This window comes from Rana temporaria, chromosome 12 (assembly GCF_905171775.1).
Source record: "Rana temporaria chromosome 12, aRanTem1.1, whole genome shotgun sequence".
Lineage (NCBI taxonomy): Eukaryota > Metazoa > Chordata > Amphibia > Anura > Ranidae > Rana > Rana temporaria.
In genome coordinates this window covers 52,751,960-52,777,298 of record NC_053500.1, presented here as the reverse complement: position 1 = coordinate 52,777,298, position 25,339 = coordinate 52,751,960, and the positions used below count along the sequence as shown (strand labels likewise).

The window sequence follows — 25,339 nt, the reverse complement described above, 5'->3', positions numbered from 1 at the left end:
AGGTGTCAACTGATCGCTCACCACCTCCCCGCTGTTCCTTCCTGGATCTTTGCTTCCTTGATCGGCCTTGACACACGTTCACTTCAGATCGTTGCCGCACAGCCACGCCCCGACATGTTTCGTCATAAAAGACTTAGTCCCGTGACTAAGTCTCTTATGAGGAAACATGTCGGGGAAAGCGGAGTTCCACCCTTATCCGGTTCCACACCCCCTCTCCAGTGTCACATTTGGAGGGAGGGGGAGATACCTGTCTTATCCAGGTAATTACTCCCACTTCCGGCAATAGATCGCTGTAGAATCCGCGGTGATCTACCCCATGTCCGGCGCCTCTTCCGTCCCCCGCGCTGTCTTCTGGGAGACACACAGGTCCCAGAAGACAGCACGGACCAGTCAGGATTTGTAGCGTGACTCATGCATGCGCAGTAGGGAACCAGGCTGTAAAGCACAGTGCTTCACTTCCTGATTCCCTTACTGAAGATGCCGGCACCTGCACCCGAGAGCCGATGGATGGGTCGGCTTCGGGTGAGGACATCGCTGGCGCCCTGGACAGGTAAGTGTCCTTATTTTAAACGTCAGCAGTTGCAGTATTTGTAGCTGCTGACTTTAAAAGCAAAAAAAAAAATGTCGGAACTCTGCTTTAATCCCCCCCCCCCAAAAAAAAAACATTTCCACTGCATTTGTGAAGAAGGCGTCAGGGCGCCCAAAGTCCAGCAAGCGCCAGGACCGTTTTCCTACAGTTGATTTAGCTGTGGGATTGATGCACCACCAGTGCAGAGCTTGCTCAGGAATGGCCAAATGCAGGTATGAGTGCTTCTGTGTACAGTGAGAAGACTTTTGGAGGATGGTCTGGTGTCAATGAGGGCAGCAAAGAAGCAACTTCTCTCCAGAAAAACATCAGGCACAGACTGATATTCTGCAAAAGGTACAGCGATTGGACTGCTGAGGACTGGGGTAAAGTCATTTTCTCTGATAAATCCTTTTTCCAATTGTTTGGAGTATCTGAAAAAACCTTGTCCTGAGAAGAAACAATGCCTTTTCCAGCATGATGGAGCACCTTGCCATAAGGCAAATGTGATAACTAAATGGCTTGGGGAACAAAACATCAAAATTTTTGGGTCCATGGCCTGGAAACTCCCCAGACCTTAATCCCATTGAGAACTTGTGGTCAATCCTCAAGAGGCGGGTGAGCAAAACCCACCCCCCACAAATTCTGACAAAACTCCAAGCATTGATTATATACAACAATGAGCTGACATCAGTCAGGATGTGGCCCAGACGTTGGGGACAGCATGCCAGGGGGAATTGCAGAGGTCTTGAAAAAGAAGGGTCAACACTGCAAATATTGACTCTTTGCATAAACTTATTGTAATTGTCAATAAAAGCCTTTGACACTTGTGAAATGCTTGTAATTATACTTTAGTATACCATAATAACATCTGATAAAAACATCTAAAAAACACCAAACTTTGTGAAAATTCATATTTGTTTCATTCTCAAAACTTATGACCACAGCTGTACATTTAGCCACTAGGTGGAGCACTCTGTTTTACATCTGCTAGGTTTTTAGTTTTATTTTATTTTTGTACTTGTATAGTGGTGACAATTTACGAAGTGCTTTACATATTTAATACACATCCACATCAGTCCCTGCCCTCAAGGAGCTTACAGTCTAGGGTCTCTAACTCACATTCATAGATACACATACTGGCCCATATTCTCTCTAAAAATCCGCGGGCTGCGCTTAAGGCACTTACACTCCGCTGTCCCAACTTACAGGAGCAAGTGTTGTATTCCCCAAACACTTGCTCCGTAAGTTGGGACGGCGGAGTGTAAATGCCCCGGCGTAGCCTGGCGGATCTCCAAGGGGGCGGCTTGTATTCAAATTAAGCGCGCCCCCGATTCTAATGAACTGCGTATGCGCCGGGCTTCAAAAAGCCCAGTGCGCATGCTCCAGTTCTCGGCGGAAAACGTCAATGACGCCGACGTGTGCGTCATTGACGTAAAGTCGTATTCAAGAAAGACTTAGTAAAACGACGTACCCGACGAAAAAACACGACGCGGACCCGACGCCATCCGTAACATGGCCTACGTGGGACTTGCGGAAACTTACTCCTCATATAGCAGGAGTAAGTTTCCGCTTACGCAAACGACGTTAGCGACGGTTACGCGACGCAAACTCGTTCGGGAATCGGCGTAGAAGGATCATTTGCATACGCAAATGAGTCCTTCACGTAAATGCCATCTAGCGGCGGCCGGCGTCATTACATTTAAGATCCGCCAGTGTAAGTGACTTACAGATGGCGGATCTTAAGTGTATCTATGCGAAAATGATTCTAAGAATCAGTCGCATAGATACACGGGCCAAAAAAGGGAGATACGATGGAGTATCCTGAGATACTCCATCGTAACTTCTATGAGAATATGGCCCACTAAGGCCAAATTAGACAGGAGCCAAATAACCTACCAGCATATCTTTGAAGTGTGGGAGGAAACCGGAGTACCTCGGAGGAAACAAACACAGGTAGAACATGCAACTCCAGGCAGGTAGTGCCCTGGTTGGGATTTGAACCAACGTCTCTACTGTTGCTAGGTGGAAGTGCTAACCACTTAGCCACTGTGGTTCACCAAGGTTCTCTAACAAACCTCTGAGCGCTCCACAGAACAGCTGTATTTATACTGAGATTAAATTACACACAGGTGGACTCTATTTACCAATTACGTGACTTCTGAAGGCAATTGGTTTCACTAGATTTTCGTTGGGGGTAATGGAGTAAAAGGGGGCTGAATACAAATGCACACCACACTTTTTAGATATTGATTTGTAAAAAATTTGGAAAACCATTTATCATTTTCTTTCCACGTTGTGTTGGTCCATCACATAAAATCCCAATAAAATACATTTACGTATTTTGGTTGCGACAGAATATGGAACATTTCAAGAGGTATGAATACTTTTTCAAGGCACTGTATATATTTATGGCTTGGAAATGGGGGGTGGTTCTGGCGCAAACTGTAGTTTAAGCGCTTGCCGCACGCAGATTTACGTCTGCAGCATGGCACAGGCAGGCAAAAGGACGTATATATACGCCCCCTTTAAGCGGCATTGTTAGCGTGCGCACCCGCCGCAAGCTCTGTGACTCCGACCGCGGGTCCCGCATACCCACAATCGTGTCACAGTGAGGAAGAAGGGGGAAATACTGATGTAAACAAGCATTTCCCCAGTCTTCCTAGTGACAGGACAGTGACCACAGCTTCCACACACACAGCCCCCCACCCCCTACAGTCAGAAGGACTCCCTAGGGCACACTTTACCCCTTCAGCGCCACCTAGAGGTTAACCCCTTCACTGCCAGTATAATTTTCAAGGTAATCAGTGCATTTTTATAGCACTCATCGCTGTAAAAATGACAATGGTCCCAAAAATGTGTCAAAAGTGTCCGACAAAAAGTCGCAGTCATGATTAAAAAAAAAAAAAAAAAAAAAAGGCAGATCACCGCCATTACTAGTAAAAAAAAAAAGCCATAATTCTATCCCCTATTTTTTAGATGCTTTTTTAGATGCTACAACATTTGCGCAAACCAAAAGATTATTGTGATTTGTTTTTACCAAAAATATGTAGAAGAATACGTATCGGCCTAAACTGAGGAAAAACTTTTTTTTAATATATTTTTTTGGGGATATTTATTATAGCAAAAAGTAAAAAGTATAGAATTTTTTTTCAAAATTGTCGCTCTATTTTTGTTTATAGCGCAAAAAAAAAACAGGTGATCAAATACCATCAAAATAAAGCTATTTGTGGGGGGGGAGGACGTCAATTTTGTTTGGGAGCCACGTCGCACGACTGCGCAATGGTCATTTGGCAGCCAAATCCTCCGGGGCTGAAGTGGTTAACACTAAGAGTCGGTTCACACTAGGGCGACACGACTTCCAGCGCGACTTTCAGGGGCGACTCCGACACGACTTGAGCATGAACCACAGGGCGATCTGGGGGGATTTACAACACGACTTGAAGTCGTTTTCAGGACAGGAGACTTTCCAGTGGCCAATTAAACAACAATCAGCTCTAGGGGAGGGAGGGGGAGGAAGGGGGAGGGAGAGGTTTGCCTGAGAAATGTATGTTATCTTCCTGGAAAGTCGCTTCAGTTAAGACAGTGATCAGACTTGGAGGCGACTTGCATTGAAATCAATGGGTACAAATCGCCTACAAGTCGGATTGAAGTAGTACAGGAACTTCTTTTGAAGTCGGAGCGACTCAAGTCGTGTGTATTAAAACCGCTCCCATTCACTTGCATTGTTTTTCTCAACAGCGCGACTTGGGACGACTTGTGGCGACTTCAAGTCGGATCCCAAGTCGCCCCAGTGTGAACCGGCTCTAAAAGTTAATATAGCATAAAAGTCTAATTAGGCAATTGTGAACAGACAATGTAAATAATTCTTAGATTCTAATTACATTTACTGCACTGGTTGGTGCACTTTTCACACTTCTGTATGCCTCCGACTATCACTTCTTGATTATTCTGTGGGCAGAGAAGAGTGCAGGATCCGACTTCCGTGGCCAGGTAGTTATCTACATTTAAAAAAAAGAACAAAGCATGTAAAACGAGTCACAATGCTTTTTATAACATCTAGAATAACAAAAGAGGGGCGCATCTTACATGGACATTGTACGACGCAGCTTGCTCCATATGTGTATCTTCCATCTTTGTTCGGAACAGATTCAAAGTTCTCTGGGTTGTACGAGATTATAAGTGGACACAGCAGCTCACACGTGCCATTGTTATTAAAATGGCGGCAAGCCTGTAGAGAAAGTAAGCAAAGGTTTTTGTATTTTACACGCTGGGGAGAAGGGATACAGTGCATTCGGAAAGTATTCACAGTGCTTCACTTTTTCCACATTTTGGGCCAGATTCACAGCGGAATCTCTCAGAGTCGTATCTCTCAGAGTATCTATGCGACGGATTCATAGAATCAGTTACGCATAGATATCCCGAAGATCCGACAGGTGTAATTGTTTTACACTGTCGGATCTTGGGGTGCAGTACCGCGGCCGCCGCTGGGGGGAGTTTGCGTCGTAAACCAGCGTCGGGTATGCAAATTAGGAGTTACGGCGATCCACAAAGGATTTTTCGCGTTCGCTACGTCGCCGCTAGTCTAGTTTCCCGTCGCAAAGTTAGTCGTCGTTTTTGGTGCCTTAACTTTACAAAGCACATGTATGTGCTGTATAAAGTATGGCCGTCGTTCCCGCGTCGAATTTTAAAATTTCACGTCGTTTGCGTAAGACGTCCAGGAATACGGAAGTACGCTACGCACGTCGCCGATCGAAAAAATGGCGTCAGTTCGCGCAAAGAACGGCAGGAGTTTCGAAATGGAGCATGCGCAGTAGGTCCGGCGCGGGAGCGCGCCTAATTTAAATTGCACACGCCCCTTTAAATTACGCGGGCTTACGCCGGAGGCCGCCGGTGTCATTTTTCACGCAAGTGCTTGGTGAATCAGGCACTTGCGATGAAAAATTGCGGCGGTGTAACGTATCTACGATACGTTACACCGCCGCGATTCTACCTGAATCTGGCCCTTTGTTCTGTTACAGCCTTATTCCAAAATGGATTAATTTCATTATTTCCTCAAAAATCTAGAAACAATATCCCCATAATGACAATGTGAAAGAAGTTTGTTTGAAATCTTTGCAAATTTATTAGAATCAAAAAAAAAAGGAAAAGAAAAATCCCATGTACAGAAGTAGTCGTCATGTACATGTAATCACATGTACAGAAGTATTCACAGCCTTTGCTCAATACTTTGGTGAAGCACCTTTGGCACCAATTACAGCCTCAAGTCTTTTTGAGTATGACGCTACAAGCTTGGCACACCTATTTTTGGGCAGTTTCTCCCATTCTTCTTTGCAGGACCTCTCAAGCTCCATCAGGTTGGATGGGGAGCATCAGTGCAAAGTCATTATCGGATCTCTCCAGAGATCTTCAATCGGGTTCAAGTCTGGCTGGGCCACTCAAAGACATTCACAGAGTTTTCCCGTAGCCACTCCTTTGCTATCTTGGCTGTGTGTTTAGGGTCGTTGTCCTGTTGGAAGATGAACCTTCACCTCAGTCTGAGGTCTAGAGTGCTCTGGAGGAGGTTTTCATCAAGGATGTCTCTGTACTTTGCTGCATTTATCTTTCCCTCGATCCTGATTAGTCTCCCAATTCCTGCCACTGATAAACATCCCCACAGCATGATGCTGCCACCATCATGCTTCACTATAGGGATGGTATTGGCCAGGTGTTGAGCGGTGCCTGGTTTCCTCCAGACATGATGCTTGCCATTCAGGCCAAAGAGTTTAATCTTCGTTTTATCAGACCAGAGAATTTTGTTGATCTGGGTCAGAGTCCTTCAGGTGCCAGGAGGGCAGTCATGTGCATTTTACCGAGGAGTGGCTTCCGTCTGGCCACTCTACTATACAGGCCTGATTGGTGGAGTGCTGCAGAGATGGTTGATCTTCTGTAAGGATCTCCTCTCCCAACAGATAAACGCTGGAGCTCCGTCAGAGTGACCATCGGGTTCTTGGTCACCCCCCCCCCAAGGCCCTTCTTCCCCAGTCACTCAGTTTGGACCGGCAGCCCGCTCCTGGAAGAGTCCTGGTGGTTCCAAACCTCTTCCATTTACAGGCGATGGAGGCCACTGTGTTCATTGGGACCTTCAATACTGCAGAAAAAAAAATTCTGTACCCTTCCCCAGATTTGTGCCTCCATACAATCCTGTCTCTGAGGTCTGCAGACAATTCCTTGGACTACATGGCTTGGTTTGTGCTCTGACAACTCTGAGGAGTTGTAAAGGAAAATGCTTTTTCACCTTAATACAATCTATGCATTAAAGCGGGAGTTCACCCATAATTTTTTTTTTTACCCGTAGATGGATGCTCATTTTGTCTAGGGGAATCGGCTAGTTGTTTTAAAATCCGAGCAGTACTTACCGTTGTAGAGAGCGATCTTCTCCGCCGCTTCCGGGTATTGGTCTTCGGGACTGGGCGTTCCTTCTTGATTGACAGTCTTCCGACAGGCTTCGGACGGTCGCATCTATCGCGTCATGAGTAGCCGAAAGAAGCCGAACGTCGGTGCGGCTCTATACGGCCCCTGCGCACCGACGTTCGGCTACTTTCAGAAAGTCGTGACGCGATGGATACGACCGTCGGAAGCCTGTCAATCAAAATAGGAACGCCCAGTCCCGCAGCCCATACCCGGAAGCGGCGAAGAAGATCGCTCTCTACAACGGTAAGTACAGCTTCGATTTTAAAACAACTAGCCGATTCCCCTTGACAAAATGAGCATCCATCTAAGGGTAAAAAATGGTATTTCCGGGTGAACCTCCACTTTAAGGTGAAAAAACATCTGATACTGCCGGCCCTCCCCGAGCCCCCCTTATACTTACCCGACCCCTCGAAAGTCCCACGCGCGGTCCCGAGATCCTCTTCGCCGCTCAGCCTGGCCGCTGATTGGCTAGAGCGGATGGATTGAGAGCAGCGCAGTCATTGGCTGTCGCTGCTCTCAATCGCATCCAGTGACGCAGCGCGCCGAGTGGCGGGGCCGAGTGATACAGTGAGCGGCTATGGCACGCCCAAAATTAGTGACCACCATGCGAGCTCTCGCATGACTGTGGTGACCAATTGCGGGGAGGACCAGAGACAGCCGCAGAGGGACCCTAAAAGACATGGATCGGGGGCACTCTGTGAAAACGAACTGCACAGTGGAGGCAAGTATAACATGTTTGTTATTTAAAAAAAAAGAAATCCTTTAGTAACGCTTTAGGTCCCTTTCAGACGTCCGCTCCGCCTGTCCGTTATTTCAAGTCCGTTAACGGACTTGTAATACATCCCTATGGGATCGCGTCCGTTAGCGGATGGAGCATCCGCTAACGTCCGCGTCCGTCGGGATCCGGTTTTCGGACGGAAGAAAACCCTATTTTTCTTCCGTCCGGCGGGAACCAAACTGATGCAGACGGACAGACGGTCCGTCTGCATCCGGTTCCCCATAGGGCAGAGCGGAGCTGAGACAGGGCGGTCCTTGCACTGTGTGCAGGGACCGCCCTATCCGCCGACAGCTGAGCGGGGATCCCCGCTGAGCCGACGGAGACACACGGAGCGGACCCAGAAACGGTCCGCTCCGTGTGAAAGAGCCCTTAGTAACGCTTTAAATGTGGGACCTTGTATAGACAGGTATGTGCCTTTTCAAATCACGTCCAATCAACTGAATTTACCACAGGTGGACTCCAATCAAGTTGTAGAAACATCTCAAGGACGGTCAGTGGAAACAGGATGCACCTGAGATCAATTCTGAGTGTCATGGCAAAGGCTGCGAATACTTATGTACATGCGATTTTTTTCATTTTTTCCTTTTTAATAAAATTTGCTAAAATTTTAAACAAACTTCTTTCACGTTGTCGTTATGGCGGATTGTTTGTAGAATTTTGAGGAAAATATAGATTTTGAATCCATTTTCAACATAAAATGTGGAAAAAGTGAAGCACTGAATTCTTTCTGGATGGTCTGAATAATGGATCATTTTTGTAGGCAAGCTCTCTTGCCTAATAATGGTTTACGTATCTAATGATCAAGCCTAGTAGCAGGCAAGCTTTGGCACACTCCCCTAGAGCTTCAATCTACCATCAGACCCCACCTAAAATACTATGTACATATTGACTTTCTGAAGGTTGAGAATTAAAAAATAGACGACATTTACCACCCCCTTGCACCTCAAGGTGACGATGATTGGCAGTGGTGACATTATGGGACACGGGAAAAATGGGGTCACATATTCCCCTAAACCGGAACTACCATTTATTTTTACTAAACTCATATTTCTACATAATTGTTAAAAATTACAGTAATGATATTAAAAAATTATAAAATAATGAACTGAAACCATGACAGCATGTCGGAAATTAACCACTTAAGCCCCGGACCTTTAGGCAGCTAAATGCCCAGGCCAGGTTTTGCGATTCGGCACTGCGTCGCTTTAACAGACAATTGCGCGGTCGTGCGACGTGGCTCCCAAACAAAATTGGCGTCCTTTTCCCCCCACAAATAGAGCTTTCTTGTGGTGGTATTTGATCACCTCTGCAGTTTTTATTTTTTGCGCTATAAACAAAAATAGAGCGACAATTTTGAAAAAAAATGCAATATTTTTTACTTTTTGCTATAATAAATATCCCCCAAAAACATATATACATTTATTTTTTTTCCTCAGTTTAGGCCGATACGTATTCTTCTACCTATTTTTGGTAAAAAAAAAAAAAACGCAATAAGCGTTTATCGGTTGGTTTGCGCAAAATTTATAGCGTTTACAAAATAGGGGATAGTTTTATTGCATTTTTATTATTTTTTTTTTTTTTTTACTACTAATGGCAGCGATCAGCGATTTTTTTCGTGACTGCGACATTATGGCGGACACTTCGGACAATTTTGACACATTTTTGGGACCATTGTCATTTTCACAGCAAAAAATGCATTTAAATTGCATTGTTTATTGTGAAAATGACAGTTTCAGTTTGGGAGTTAACCACAGGGGGCGCTGTAGGAGTTAGGGTTCACTTTGTGTGTGTTTACAACTGTAGGGGGGTGTGGCTGTAGGAATTAAGTCATCGATCGAGTCTCCCTATATAAGGGATCACTCGATCGATGCGCCGCCACAGTGAAGCACGGGGAAGCCGTGTTTACATACGGCTCTCCCCGTTCTTCAGCTCCGGGGAGCGATCGCGACGGAGCGGCTATAAACAAATAGCCGCGCCGTCGTCCCGGATCGCTCCCCGAGGGAACCCCGACCCACGTCTAGGCAGGCACGTACAGGTACGTTGATGTGCCTGTCCGTGCCATTCTGCCGACGTATATGTACATGCGGCGGTCGGGAAGTGGTTAAGGATGGACTTGGCCCAAAACTGAAACCGAAATGGACAGTTGAGCGAGTGAAAAACTTGTAAAGCGCAACACATGCGAACTGAATCGCCTCTGCAAAAAAAAAAAAACTTTTTAAATTGAATTAACCACTTGCCGACGTCGCTTCGCCCTGTGGCCACTAGGGGCGCGCGTGCGCGCCCGCTGCTCGCCCCCCAGAGCAGATGCGAGTGCCCGGCGGGCGCGGTGACCACCGGGCACCCGCGATCGCTCATGACATAGCGAGAACTGGGATCTGTGTGTGTAAACACACAGATCATGGTTCTTTCAGGGGAGAAATGACTGATCGTCTGTTCATAAAAAGTACAAACAGCGATCTGTAATTTCCCCCAGTAAGTCCCATCCCCTCTTCAGTTAGAACACAGAGAGGGAACACAGATAACCCCTTGATCAGCCCCTAGTGTCAACTTCTTCCCTGCTAGTGACATTTTTACATTAATCAGTGCATTTTTATAGCACTGATCGCTGTAAAATTGTCAATGGTCCCAAAAATGTGTCAAAAGTGTCCGCCAGAATGTCGCAGTCCTGATAAAAATTGCAGATCGCCGATATTACTAGTAAAAAAAAAAAATGAATAATACAAATGCCATAATTTTAGCCCCTATTTTGTAGACGCTATAACATTTGCGCAAACCAATCGATAAAACGCTACTTGTGATTTTTTTTACCAAAAATATGTAGAAGAATACGTATCAGCCTAAACTGAGGAATTTTTTTTTTTTTTAACTGGGATATTTATTATAGCAAAAAGTAAAAGATATTGTTTTTTTTCAAAATTGTCGCTCTTCTTTTGTTTATAGCGCGAAAAATAAAAACCGCAGAGGTGGTCAAATACCACCAAAAGAAAGCTCTATTTGTGGTAAAAAAAAAAAAAAAAAAGACGCCAATTTTGTTCGGGTACAACATGGCACGACCGCGCAATTGTCAGTTAAAGCGGCGCAGTGCCGTATCGCAAAAAATGGCCTGGTCATCGAGCAGCCAAATCTTCCGGGGCTGAAATGGTTAAAGACCTGATGACCTCATACACAGGCAATAAAAAGGAGAAGGAAAAATTAAGTTATTTTTAATGGTCCACTTTTTCCCTAGGCAGATATGCAATAATCATATGGGGGGGATACTTGCATATTTTTAATCTTTGAACGGTTACCCTTAGAAAGAACTGAGAAAAATGAAAACAAAAAGATAATGAATCCAATTCTTCAAGCTGAAACGGCATGCTAAAGTGACCTCTAGAGTGATATTATCTCATGATATTGAGTGATATTATCTCATTATATTGAGTGATATTATCTCATGATATTGAGTGATATTATCTCATGATATTGAGTGATATTATCTCATGATATTGAGTGATATTACCTCATGATATTGAGTGATATTACCTCATGATATTGAGTGATATTACCTCATGATATTGAGTGGTATTACCTCATGATATTGAGTGATATTACCTCATGATATTGAGTGATATTGAGTGATATTACCTCATGATATTGAGTGATATTACCTCATGATATTGAGTGATATTACCTCATGATATTGAGTGATATTACCTCATGATATTGAGTGATATTACCTCATGATATTGAGTGATATTACCTCATGATATTGAGTGATATTACCTCATGATATTGAGTGATATTACCTCATGATATTGAGTGATATTACCTCATGATATTGAGTGATATTACCTCATGATATTGAGTGATATTACCTCATGATATTGAGTGATATTATCTCATGATATTGAGAGGCCCTGTCATAAGTGGCTTCACAGTTTCATGAATAAGGTTCAATGTACTTTAAACTAAAAGGAGAAAACATAGTGGAAGGAGAACATATGTAATCTTACCAGACAGTCGGAGTTCCTGGGTCCAGTACAGCCAGCTGCACACTGCTCATGACAGCAATGAGTGGAATCCTTCCCTTTACACCTCAGACAGCCGCTCTGACAGATCGTGCTGGTCACTGACAAACAGCAATATACAGGTCAAACATTAAGGCCAGGATTGTGTTACATACATACAAACAAATCATCTCCAAATAACAAAAACGCACGCAAACTAAATAATAATATAAAAAAAAAAAAAAGCTCATTGCAAATACTTTAGGTCAGGGGTAGGCAAACGCTGCACTCCAGCTGTGGTGAAACTATAAATCCCATCATGCCTCTGCCTCTAGGAGTCATGCCTGTGATTGTCAGGGTCTTGCAATGTCTCATGGGACTTGTAGTTTCAAAACAGATGAAGGGCCGAGGTTGCCTACCCCTGCTCTAGGTCATGTCAGGCTGGTTATTATATCATTGTTGACAAGTTACCACTTTCAGAATTACAATATTTTTGGTCCTGATTTGAAATCGTATTAAAATCGTGTCCGTTTTTTTTTATATTGTGGTCAATCTAAATCGTACTAAATCGGATGACTGTGTGATAAATCGTACCCGATTTTTTATTACTAGGGTTGAGCGAACCCGAACGGAGGTCCCCGCAAATTCAATAACCAGACCCTTTAGGTCTGGTATGGATATTCAGGGGAACCACGCCGTCAATTTAAAACAAAAATGTTGTGCGGTTCCCCCTAAATATCCATAACCAGACCCATTATCCGAGCACGTTGACCTGGCCGGCCGCAGAAAAGAGGGGGGGACAGAGTGCGGCCCCCCCCTCTCCTGAACCGCACCAGGCCACATGCCCTCAACATTGGGAGGGTGCTTTGGGGTGCCCCCCAAAGCACCTTGTCCCCATGTTGATGGGGACAAGGGTCTCATCCCCACAACCCTTGCCCGGTGGTTGTGGGGGTATGCGGGCGGGAGGTTTATCAGAATCTGGAAGACCCCTTTAACAAAGGGGACCCCCAGATCCTGACCCCCCCCCCTGTGTGAAATGGTAATGGGGTACACTGTACCTCTACCATTTCACGAAGGAAGTGTAAAGTATTTAAAAAAAACACACTGACACCTTAGAATAAAGTCCTTTATTAAAAAAACACTCGTTCCCGGCTTCCAGCGTTGTCCTGATCCTGCGAGGGCTGATCTCCCGCGATGAGAAGATCCTGCGACGGCCGGGTGTTCTCCGATCCAGCGCTGAGAAGATCCATCCGGAGCGCAGCATCCCCGACCTCCTCATCGCCGGACACAGCCCAGCGGAATGACGCGCTGGAGCTGTGACATTACTTATATAGAGGAGGCAGGGCCACCCGTCACGTGACCCCGCCCCCTCTGACGTACCCTCTGCTACGTCACTGGGGAAGCCCAAGAAGAGGGAAGACTATGGGCTGAGGAGGTCGGGGATGCTGCGCTCCGGATGGATCTTCTCAGCGCTGGATCGGAGAACACCCGGCCGTCGCAGGATCTTCTCATCGCGGGAGATCAGCCCTCGCAGGATCAGGACAACGCTGGAAGCCGGGAACGAGTGTTTTCTTTTTTTTTTTTTACTAAAGGACTTTATTCTAAGGTGTCAGTGTGTTTTTTTACAATACTTTACACTTCCTTCGTGAAATGGTAGAGGTACAGTGTACCCCATTACCATTTCACACAGGGGGGGGGGGTCAGGATCTGGGGGTCCCCTTTGTTAAAGGGGTCTTCCAGATTCTGATAAACCTCCTGCCCGCATACCCCCACAACCACCAGGCAAGGGTTGTGGGGATGAGACCCTTGTCCCCGTCAACATGGGGACAAGGTGCTTTGGGGGGCACCCCAAAGCACCCTCCCAATGTTGAGGGCATGTGGCTTGGTGCGGTTCAGGAGAGGGGGGGGCCGCACTCTGTCCCCCCCTCTTTTCTGCGGCCGGCCAGGTCAACGTGCTCGGATAATGGGTCTGGTTATGGATATTTAGGGGGAACCGCACGTCATTTTTGTTTTAAATTGACGGCGGGGTTCCCCTGAATATCCATAACTTCAAAAATCTTCTTTTTCCCAGACATTTAAAATCAGGATCCGATTTTTTAGTGAAAATTTTGACATACGATTACATACGATTTTGTCATATACGATTCCATCCGATTTAACGGTCCGATTATCGGATGTAAAAATCGTGGTGTGAACCTAGCCTTAGCAAGCAGCAATTGGGCATTATATGAAAAACGGTTTAGCCAGTTAAAGGCCAAGTTCAGTTTTTATTATTCTCTAAATTTCAGCTCTATTGTGTACCGATATATCATTTATATACCATAAAACACCAATGCCTACGCAGGAGGCTGAAACGCTTAAATTTTTAGGAATTGATTTATGGTTTGATGGATTAACAACTTCCCGTAAATATACTGCGGCAAGGCAGCTCTTTTACGCAAAATAATGTACCTCAGGGCTTGACAAATTTGCTTGGAATCTAGGAGCCAGCTAAAAAAGTTAGGAGCCAGGAACGCGTCCCGTCAAGCTCGCGTGCAGAAGCGAACGCATACATGAGTAGCGCCCGTATATGAAAATGGTGTTCAAACCACACATGTGAGGTATCGCCGCGAATTGGTAGAGCGAGAGCAATAATTCTAGCCCTAGACCTCCTCTGTAACTCAAAACATGCAACCTGTAGAATTTTTTAAACGTCGCCTATGGAGATTTTAAAGTTTAAAAGTTTGTCGCCATTTCACGAGCGGACACAATTTTGAAGCGTGACATGTTGTGAAAGATAACGTTACGCCGAGTAAATTGATACTGAATATAAATTTAAAAAAATTGGGCTAACTTTACTGTTGTCTTTATTTTTTTTAATTTTAAAAAAGTGTATTTTTTCCCAAAAAAGTGCGCATACAAGACCGCTGCGCAAATACGGTGGGACAGAAAGTATTGCAACGATCGCCATTTTATTCTGTAGGGTGTTAGAATAAAAAAATAAAAAAATTATATATATATATATTTATTTGGGGTTTCTCAGGGAAGGAGATGGGCGGCAATGAAAAACAGGCAGGGAAGCTCCATTAGCATTGCTGGTTGTCTCGTTATACCAACGACCACCACAAGAGGGTGCCAGATTCCAGAAAGACGCAAAGGGATCGCAGAAGGCCGTAAAGCCTCGGCCTCAATTACCGGTCGGCGCAGCCCCGACGCGATCGCTGGTGTGCACGGAGACAGGGTACCCCAGCTGTACCGCCCCAGGTCGCTAATTCTAGTCGCAATTGCGACCTGGTGCCCGGGGTTTGTCAAGCCCTGACATACCTGTATAGTAGCTGTGGGGCACGCGCCACTGCCGAATAGCCACAGGGGGAGCTAATCAGCGGGCCCGGCAGACGCAATGTCGCGATCGCTCCACGCAGAGACAGAACAACGATCTGCCGATGTAAACACGCAGACCGCCGTGCTGTCAGGCATGGACACTGATCTTGTGTTCCTGCTAATCAGGGACACGTATCAGAGAGTGTCCATGCACTGAGCCCACCCTCCCCCCACAGTTAGAAACACACTGAGGGAACACATTTAACCCCTTGATTGCCCCTGTTAACCTCTTCCCTGCCATTAGAATAAGAACAGTGCATATTTGTAGTACTGATCACTGCAATAATGTCACTGGTTCCCAAAATAGTGTCAGCTAGGTTTTTCAATAAAAATCGCAGTCCTGCTAAAAATTGCTGATCACTGGAATTACAAAAAGAAAAACAATAGTCCCTCTCTTGTAGACGCTATAACTTTTGCGCAAACCAATCAATACACGCTTATTGGATTTTTTCTTTACCAAAAAATACGTAGCAGATTACACATCGGCCTAAATTGATGAAGAAATCTAACTTTTGTTTGTTTTTTTATTGGATATGTTTTATAGCAGAAAGTTAAAAATGTATTTATTGGCATATAACACAACCACACACGTTTTCACCCTGAAAATAGTGGGTAAACTTTGAATGCGTGTTATACGTCAATATTTTTTTTATTACCAACGGGGGCGGCCCGACTCTCCTGGCCCTGAGACATCGCTGCCAACATACCTTAAAGTTAAGAAAACGTTACTGCCAGTCCTTTCTCATACACTGCTCCTCCAGTGCCACCCTCCATGTAAATGGAAGCCTCAAAATACCTCAATAACGCCGCTCTCCTCTTCCCGCTCTGCCTCCTCGAGTGTAGCTTTTGATTGGAGGATTAGAGTGGTCATGTGACCGTCAATGAATCAGCAGAGCGGGTTCACGAAAGAGCGGTGTTAATTGAGGTTTTTAGAAGCTTTGATTTACGACTGTGACACAGGAGGAGCAGTGTATCAGAAGAGGCCAACAGTGATGTTTTCTCAACTTTAGAGTATGCTGGCAATGCTGACCCAGGAGACTGGGGGCCCATGTACTGTGCAGGGGGCTGTGGAACGTTTTTTCCCCTAAAACTTCCTTCTTAAAGTTAGGGTGCGTGTTCTACGCCGATAAATACGGTATATATTTTTTTCAAAATCGTTTTTTTTGTTTATAGCGCAAAAAATAAAACCACAGAGGTGACAAAATACCACCTAAAGAAAGCTCTATTTGTGGGAAAAATAAAAAGGACATCAATTTTTATTCGGGTACAACGTCGCATTACCACGCAATTGTCAGTTAAAGCGACGCAGCGCTGTTTCGCAAAAAATTGCCTGGTCATTAAATGGGGGTAAAACCTTCCGGGGCTGAAGTGGTTAAATAAAGATCTCGGCCCGGATTCGGGTAGATTTGCCCCTTCGTTACGGAGGCGCAGGGCAGCGTTTTTGCCCTGCGCCCCCTCAAATTTCCTGCGCTACCCGCGATTCACGGAGCAGTAGCTCCGTAAATTGCGTGTGCGCTGTGTAAACTTGCCCTGCGTAAGGGCGCCTAATGTAAATGATCCCGTAGGGGGCGGGAATCATTTAAATTAGGCGCGCTCCCGCGCCGAGCGTAGAGCGCATTCTCCGTCGGGAAACTTTCCCGACGTGCATTGCGGCAAATGACGTTGCAAGGACGTCATTTGCTTCAAAGTGAACGTGAATGGCGTCCAGCGCCATTCACGAATCACTTACGCAAATTACGTAAAATTCGAACGTCGCGACGTGGGAACGACGGGTATACTTTAGCATTGGCTGCCCCTGCTATTAGAAGGGGCAGCCTTACGCTAAACACGCCATACGGAAACGACGTAAATTGCGTACGCAGGGCTCGAGCAACATTGTGAAACGGTGTTAGTATGCAATTTGCATACTATACACTGAGAACAATGGGAGCGCCCCCTAGCGGCCATCGCAAGAATGCAGCCTAAGATATGCGTGGCATAAGAGCCTTATGCCACGCAGATTTTAGGCTGCAGTCGGCGTTACGATGTTCCTGAATCAGGAGCATTCGTAACGCCGGGGCAAGTAAGCAATTGCGCAATTGGTTACACAGGCGCAATTGCTTCTTGAATCCGGGCCCTCAATTTTTTTTTTTTTTATTCTTGACGTCTCACGGCAAGTACAGAAACCATTTGTTATGCGCGTCAACAGATAACACAGAATCAGAAAAATCACTCGGAATACAACTGCTGTCATTAATGGCATGCAGAGTACAAGAAGAATGTCCTGGGAAACCCAGCAATAGAGTCTCTGTACCCCATGTGGTTTTTGTACCATGAACACGGTCAGTACTAAAAAGAGGCAAAAAAAAAGGGGGGGGGGGGGGTTGGTTGGGGATAGAGGAGAGGTGAACAAGAAGGAAGGAAGAGAAATGAGTAGAACAGAAGGGCAGGGACAAGAAGGGGGCCAGTCAAACCGCCATCCCTTCAGCTCCAGGAGGCCCATCAGTACATCTCAATTTTGGATAGATTAATTCAACAAGGCCTTGTACTCTTCAGAGTATACAAATTTGTGCCACTAGAACCATTTTTTGGGGGATTTATCACGGAAGATATCAATTTTAAATGTCAAGATGTTCTGGTGCCATATTTTTACTCTCTCCTTTGGATCCTGGACGTTCAGTACTACGCGAGTCTGGGCACAGATGTCTTCATCTCATCCCGTCTATTCTTATGGCATTTTGGGGTTGTAGCACTTCCTTTGTTGCTTTATACACAGAAGAAGGTAGGTGGGTGCCATAATCTGGAATTCTCACCCCCATCAATAAAGTTTGCCACCACTTTATGCTATGGGCATACCAATTTTAAAATGAATTATAAATCACATACTGTGGGACAAGCAGGTTCTCTTCTGGTGGCATTGTCCTCCAATAACCATTTACCGTATATACTTGAGTATAAGTCGACTTTTTAAGCACATTTTTAATGCCGAAAAAGCCCCCCTCGGCTTATACTTGAGTCTCCCGCTGTGTCATGCCGTCTTAACTGTAGTCCAACCGGGTGTACTGCGCATGCGTGAGCACATCCACAAGAACGTCTTTCTTGGTGTGCGATAGGGGATTATCGTGCGTTAAATTGAGACGCGCCGGCTAGTGGAGTTGGTGTATTTGATGGGTTGACGATATGCAGCAGAAAGACGTTCTCGTGGACGTGCTCACGATTGTGCAGTACACCTGGTTGGACAATTTGATAAGTTACAACTTTTGACAGAACACAGCCGACTGCAGTTGCATGACACAGCGGGAGATCAAAATCTACATGAGGCTAGGGCTGCAACTAACGATTATTTTCATAAATCGATTAGTTGGCCGATTGTTTCGATTAATCGGATAATGGCCTTAAAAAAAAAAATGTGCATTTAAAAAAAAATTTGGGCCAATTTGTTGTTGGGCAGATTACAAAACACAAATTGCCGCAAAAACACATTACATTTTTTTTGCAGCTTCTCCATTGAAGTATATTGAACCAATAAAAACAAATTAGCACCATTTTGCGTTAAAAAGTCCTTGCCATTTCCAAATACGCAGCAGCTGAAAAAAAATCATGGATGTGAACGTGTCCCATAGGAAAACATGTAAATGAACTGTAGTGCGTTTCTGCAAAAAGAAAGGTGTGACCCCGGCCTGAGATGTTTAGTAACATAATGGGGGTTAAAAAAACTAAAATAAGTACAAAAAGAGCAAATAATCGCTACTGTAAGGGGTTCATTTTTTTTACTGTGGGACAGTGAAAGTGATATTTACAGTAGCGATTTGCTTTTTTGTACTATAAAGGGCAAATTTTTTTTTTTTTAACCCCATTATGTTACTGGCCGATTATTCAATTATGAAAATTGTAATCGATTAATTTCATAATCGATTAGTTGTCGATTAATCGATTAGTTGTTTCGGCCCTACATGAGGCTGCAGATGGGCACTAATGAGAGGTGGGCACAGTGAGGCTGCAGCGATCATATATTACAGTGATCAGTACTAAAAATATGCACAGTTATTATACTAATGATACCAATGGCAGTGAAGAGGTTAAAATCAGGGGCGATCAAGGGATTAAATGTGTTCCCTCAGTGGGTTTATAACTGGGGGTGGTGTGGGCACAGTAAGGCTGAAAATGGGTGGTGTTGATCCTCTTTTCCACTTACTGTAGCTGCTACATTTCCCGCCCTAGGCTTATACTCGAGTCAATACGTTTTTTGATTTTTTGTGGTAAAATTAGGTGCCTCGGCTTATACTTGAGTATGTACGGTACTTTATTATACATTTTAAAGAAATGTATTTTTTCCCCCAATCTGCCCAGTGGTAGTTTTAAAAGTAAATAGTGCTACTGTAGTTACAATGTTCAAAATTTCGTTTTGCATTTTCTCCCATTTATCAAGACACTAAAATTAGGTTATTGGTGGTAACATTTTGCGCAGGCATTTTGAGCTTTTTTTTACAGAATGCTGCATAGAATGAACATCTCATGCTTGTACAGACACATCACAAGACTCTGCCATTTCTTTGGGACCTGGCCTAGCATCATGTTTGCAAATGTGCTAAATTGTGAGAACAACCCACGCTTAAGCAGGCTCGCTGCTCGGCTCTGCCAGGTCCCATGGACTGGCAAAGGCCTGCTGGTTTCTACACATGCACAGGGGTTCATGCAATTATGTACAACCACAGACATATAGCTAGGCTACGCCAGATCTTTTGGACCAGAGTCTCTAAACAATGGGTGAGTTTACTGTACTGGCTTTGGGGGGTGGGGGGGGGGGGCAGACTGTAACCTGTGTGGAGTAGAAAATGCCCCAGTGTCAGTGGGAGCAACCAATATCCCATTCTTGGTATCACTGAGAGGAATAGTGCCCCATTATTTGTGTCAAAGGGGAGGAATGATGCCCCATGAATAGTGTCAGTGAAAAGAAACGGTACACCAAAGGCCGGATAAAGGCAAGCAAAGGGCCACAAACGGTCCCAGGGCCATAGTTTAGAGACCACTGTTTTAGACCATGAAGCCTATGTGTGCATGCGCAGGATGTCAGGGCAGGATGGCAACTGTGGGTAAGACAGGGCTCGACAAATCACGGGCGCCAGGTTGCCATGGCGACTAGAAATGGTGTCCTGGCGACTTGGCTTGGCTTTTTTTTTTTGTGAGCTGGCGCCATCTGGTGGTGAGCTGTTGGTATTACAAGTTATTACCACCAGATGTGTGAGCTGGCACCATCTGGTGGTGGCCGTTGGTATTACAAGTTAAACAGCCATTCTAATGTCATTTTTCACTATTTTTCACTATTTTCACTGCCATCTTCTTCCCTCTAATTAGAACCCCCAAACATTATATATATTTTTTATCCTAACGCCCTAGAGAATAAAATTGGCGATCGTTGCAATACTTTGTCACGCCGTATTTGCGCAGCGGTCTTACAAGCGCACTTTTTTGGGAAAAAATTACACGTTTTTTTAATTAAAAAATAAGACAACAGTAAAGTTATCCCTATTTTTTTTAATATTATGAAAGATAATGTTACACCGAGTAAATTCATACCCAACATGTCACACTTCAAAATTGCGTCTGCTCGTGGAATTCCCGACAAACTTTTACCCTTTAAAATCTCCATAGGCGACGTTTAAAAAAATCTACAGGTTGCATTTTTTGAGTTACAGAGAAGTGGCTCCTAACTTTTTTAGCTGGCTCCTAGATTCCAAGCAAATTTGTCAACCCCTGGGGTAAGAAGTCAAAAGGGGACCAGTCAAAACTGAACATTTAAAGATGTCACATGTTTGGCTGTCTAATACTTTCAGAAACACTGACCCAGAGTAAGTATGCAACAAGCAAAGTCAGCACTTCTGATCCACATATTTATTAAAATTATAGTTGCGCTCAAAACAAATAAATTTACGGCAATTTGTTTATATAGAGCGCAACTATAAATTGTATTTCCATTTGTATTTGTGTGTATCTCACATTGTGTTGCAGCTTAGTATTAGTTTTTTTTTGTAGTGCAGCTTTTTTCATATTATCCACATATTTATTAGTCATTGACAGTACTGAACTCATTGGACCAACATGACCGTCATTTAAGGAGGTCAGCCTACAAATCGCTCCATTGGCAGGTTTCCAGGAACTTATATGAAAGGTGCTATTAAGATATCACGGCTACTTACAGGTCTGACAGTATGCTTCTCCCTCTCCCCAGCATGATCCATCGCTTCCTGATGGTAACAGTCCACATTTACTGGAGCATGATGGACCTACCAGAATAAACAGCGACAACATTCTTCATCAATCACATTCAGTATGTATAACCCTAAATTAAAAAGCTGATGTGGCCATTTGAGAGGCCACACAACTCCAACAGAAAAACAGTATAGTTTTAAAATGGAAAGCTGCTAAAATAGTGAAACACAACCAAGTATCACTTTTACCTTTGTTACTTACAATGGAAGAGCAACTGGGATACAGTAACATGTTTAACACTAAGGCCTTGTACTCACGAGCAGACATGTCCGATGAAACCGGTCCGCGGACCGTTTTCATCGGACATGTCTGCCCGGGGACTTCTGTTCGATGGCTGTACACAATCGAACAGAAGTCCGCGCGTAAACAATACGCGGGGCGTGTCCGCGGTGTCGCCGCGACAATGACGCGGCGACGTGGGCGGGCCTGCCTTTTAAATGCTTCCACGCATGCGTCGAAGTCATTCGACGCATGCGAGGGATGGCGGGCGGCCGGACATGTACGGTAGGTCTGTACAGACGACCGTACATGTCCGGGCGGACAGGTTTCCAGCGGACTGTTTTAAAGCAAGTCCAGGAAACAGTTGTCCGCTGGAAACCTGTCCGATCCGCCCGAAAATGGTCCGCTCGGGCCTACACACGGCCAAACATGTCTGCTGAAACTGGTCCGCGGACCAGTTTCAGCAGACATGTTTGGTCGGGAGTACGGGGCCTAAGGGGTCATTCACATGAGTAGAAAGCTTTACTACCTCACTGAAAAGCGGCCTGTTGTGGATAGCTTTTCAGAGGCAGTGTAGAGCTGGTTTGTAGACACTGAGGAGGCAGTATGAAACTTGAGCAGTTCTGCAAAGAAGAGTGGGCCAATATTGCCAAGTCTAGATGTGTAAAGTTAGTAGAGACATATCCCAACAGACTAAAGGCTGTAATTAAAAAGTGTCCAACAAAATACTGACATAATGGGGGTGATCCTTTTTCCAACTCCTTGATTTGGTTTTTGATTTTTTCTTATTTTGACATGTTGGTGTTACAGCTTTTACTTTTGGTTAAAAGTGGCACCAATAATGACAGCTGGATAAAAAAAAAAAAAAAAAAAAAACCTGCCTGTGTTCATTTCAGGCCGCAAAGAAACAAGATAAATTTTAAAAGGGGGGGGGGGATTCTTTTCTATACACACTATCTTCCAAACTACTACAGTTTGTCTCCTTCCCACTGGCAGAGTCCCTTCAAAGATGAATTCTATTGGCTGTCCTGGGTAACAAACTGCACATTTAACCCCAATAACCCTGAATGTGTTCAGTATCACATGATCTATTCATAAAGCTCAACACTTTTCTAAGCCCAACTTGCTCACATGTTCGGATGCCAGGCTGTAGAATCTTTTCGTTTCTTAAGTTATTGCTTTGGCTCAGAATATCTTGCCATTGGATGGTTGCTTGAAAGCACAGCTGTGTGTTATTCTCCATGATAATGCCACCATTTAGGATCTCTGTGAAGATACAAGCAAGAAACAAGATCAGAATTAAAAAGAAAAAAAAATGTATTTACCGGCGTATACCGCGCACTTTTTTCCCCTTAAAATAAGGGGAAATCGTGGGTGCGCGATATACGCCGATACCCGCGCCGAGGTATACCGAGTGCAGTACACTCGGCTACATTCGGCCAGGCTCGGCTTCGCTCATGCTCACGCATAAACGTCACAGAGCGTGAGCACGAGCGAAGCCGAGCCTGGCCGAATGTAGCCGAGTGTACTGCACTCGGTATACGTCGGCGGAGGCGTTCAAACTGACCGCGGGAAGCGGAGATTCGACGGGGAGACAGCGCGGGAGAAGACGGGAGGACACCACCGAAGCCGCAGACGGACGCCGGACCCGACGAGGCCGCCGCGAAAGACACCAAAACTGTAAGTACTAAAATGTTCTTTTTACAGGAATTGCGGGTCCACATTAGGGGTGCGCGCTATACGCCGGAGCGCACAATACCCCGATAAATACGGTAATTTACATTGCACCTTAGAACTCCATGGTGCTGTACACAAGTAACAGACATAACAAGGAAGAGTAGTACAGGTGATACAATACATAAGATGTTCCAAATACAAAAACGTAGCAACGTAACAACAAAGAATAATTCAAATAAGTAATGTGCACATCTAGTATGTATATATGTATATATATATATATATATATGTATATATATATATATATATATATATATATATATATAAAAAAATAAAAGAATCGAACAAACTTGTTCCACCATCAGTATAAGGAAAGAGAAATAAAGAAAAATCAGGAATCAACGTTCTCCTTTAATAATGCTCAGCTCCAAACATTGGTCCACCTCAACACAAAGGAATGGGAGGCAAAGGAACGTTGATGACAAATTTGTCATTTATCTTTCATGGTGAGAGGTGGAGGTTTACTTATGCCATTTATGAATTTTAATAACATTTTGCAATACAGTAAAGTAAAAATTTTGGGGAAATAACACGGTCGTCGTCCTGTGGAACTAATTTATATGGTGGGCTTCCTCCCGCTGCTTATCCGATTGTTGGCGGCCCAGCGCTCTCTCTCTCTCTCTCCTTCCTCCCCGGCTGACGTCAGCGGGAGGACTCGGCCCCGCCCACTGCAGCTGTGAGCCGGAGGCAGAAGGGAGGAGCAGAATCAGCTGAGCACCCGGAGGAGAGCTCATACAGGTACAATCAGGCTCATTTTTTACAGAACACAGAGACAATTATTATAGAGGATGGGAGCATTTAATAGAAGTGGGTTAACAACCACTTTAAAGCCTATCTAAACCTAAAAACAAGAAATTGACCAGTCCTTAGGATGTGGTGCTGCATTTGTTTTTATTTTTGTAGGCTAGGAACATTTTCAGCAAGTACAAAAATACCAGGTGATCCTACCAGAAATACAGTGCCCCTGTCAGTTCCTGTGCGCGGGACAGAAAGCACAAACATCCTTACTGTTCTTGTGTAAATTAATAATCCCATCAATTCACCATACGGGCTAGTGCAGGATTGTGCCTACACACACACATGGATATGGACTATTGAATCTCGTTTCCCTGAAGACGAGTAATCGAAACGGACGTTGGAGGCAGTCCTGGTCACGAGACGCCCCCCCCCCCCCCGCTCTGGTGAAGCTGACAGGAAGGAGTTTATGGTGGAACTACGGCGGTGGTATCCGATCCTGATAAACCAAGTTTTGAACCGCAGATTGGCGGTGACAGGCCTGCAGTCCCAGTGCCGGGTAGGCACTTTTAAAGTAAGAGGCCATTTGGCTTTCCGTTGTTTTTAGTTGTTTTTATTATTAAAACGTTATTACGCTATCAGCTTCTACCGTTTTTTTTTTTTGCATATCATCCTTATCTGGAACGCCTGGAAACGAGATTCAATAGTCCATATCCATGTGTGTGTAGGCACAATCCTGCACTAGCCCGTATGACCATCTTTTTAAGTAAAGTGGTCAACAGGCTCTGGTAAGAGCACTTTATATACAAAGCACCTTGGGTGGAAACAAGTGAAATTTGAAAAGTATGGTGGTGGCATTTTCTACTTTTCTCCACTAGGAAGATCACAGTAATTGTCAAGATTCGTTTGGCTTTCTATGCATGCTATTGGGACTCTATTTTTATTTTTATATTTTATTGGTGTTTAACACAGTGAACCTCAGTGTTTTTTGCTTACACTGCAGAGGAATCTGCGTATTCATGCACATCTGTGTGGGACATTTCTGCTGTATATTGATTTATATTGTTTCAGCAATCACTGTTCACATAGGCTTTTGGAAACGTATTTTATTAGTTTTTATTATTTATTAATTGTTGCACGTTGCTGTGTGGTATCCCACATTTCACAATCACTATTGTGTGGTTGAGCGCCCTCTACCTTCCATTTTCATTATCACAATTCAGTATTGTTCTTTGAGGAGCAGCTTATTTAGTCTAA

The 25,339-nt window shown here is 44.5% G+C and overlaps 1 protein-coding gene across 1 annotated transcript in view; it reads right to left on the bottom strand.

Annotated features, from left to right (window-relative positions):
- Nucleotides 1-25,339, bottom strand: part of ERBB2 (erb-b2 receptor tyrosine kinase 2) — a 183,774-nt gene that overhangs the window by 66,140 nt on the left and 92,295 nt on the right. Inside the window, exons 4-8 of the mRNA XM_040330030.1 lie at nucleotides 22,742-22,876; nucleotides 21,319-21,405; nucleotides 11,789-11,904; nucleotides 4,655-4,796; nucleotides 4,450-4,566 (exon numbers count right to left, since the gene is read on the bottom strand). Of these exons, the coding sequence (XP_040185964.1) occupies nucleotides 4,450-4,566; nucleotides 4,655-4,796; nucleotides 11,789-11,904; nucleotides 21,319-21,405; nucleotides 22,742-22,876 (597 nt within the window). The remainder of the gene's footprint in view (nucleotides 1-4,449; nucleotides 4,567-4,654; nucleotides 4,797-11,788; nucleotides 11,905-21,318; nucleotides 21,406-22,741; nucleotides 22,877-25,339) is intronic.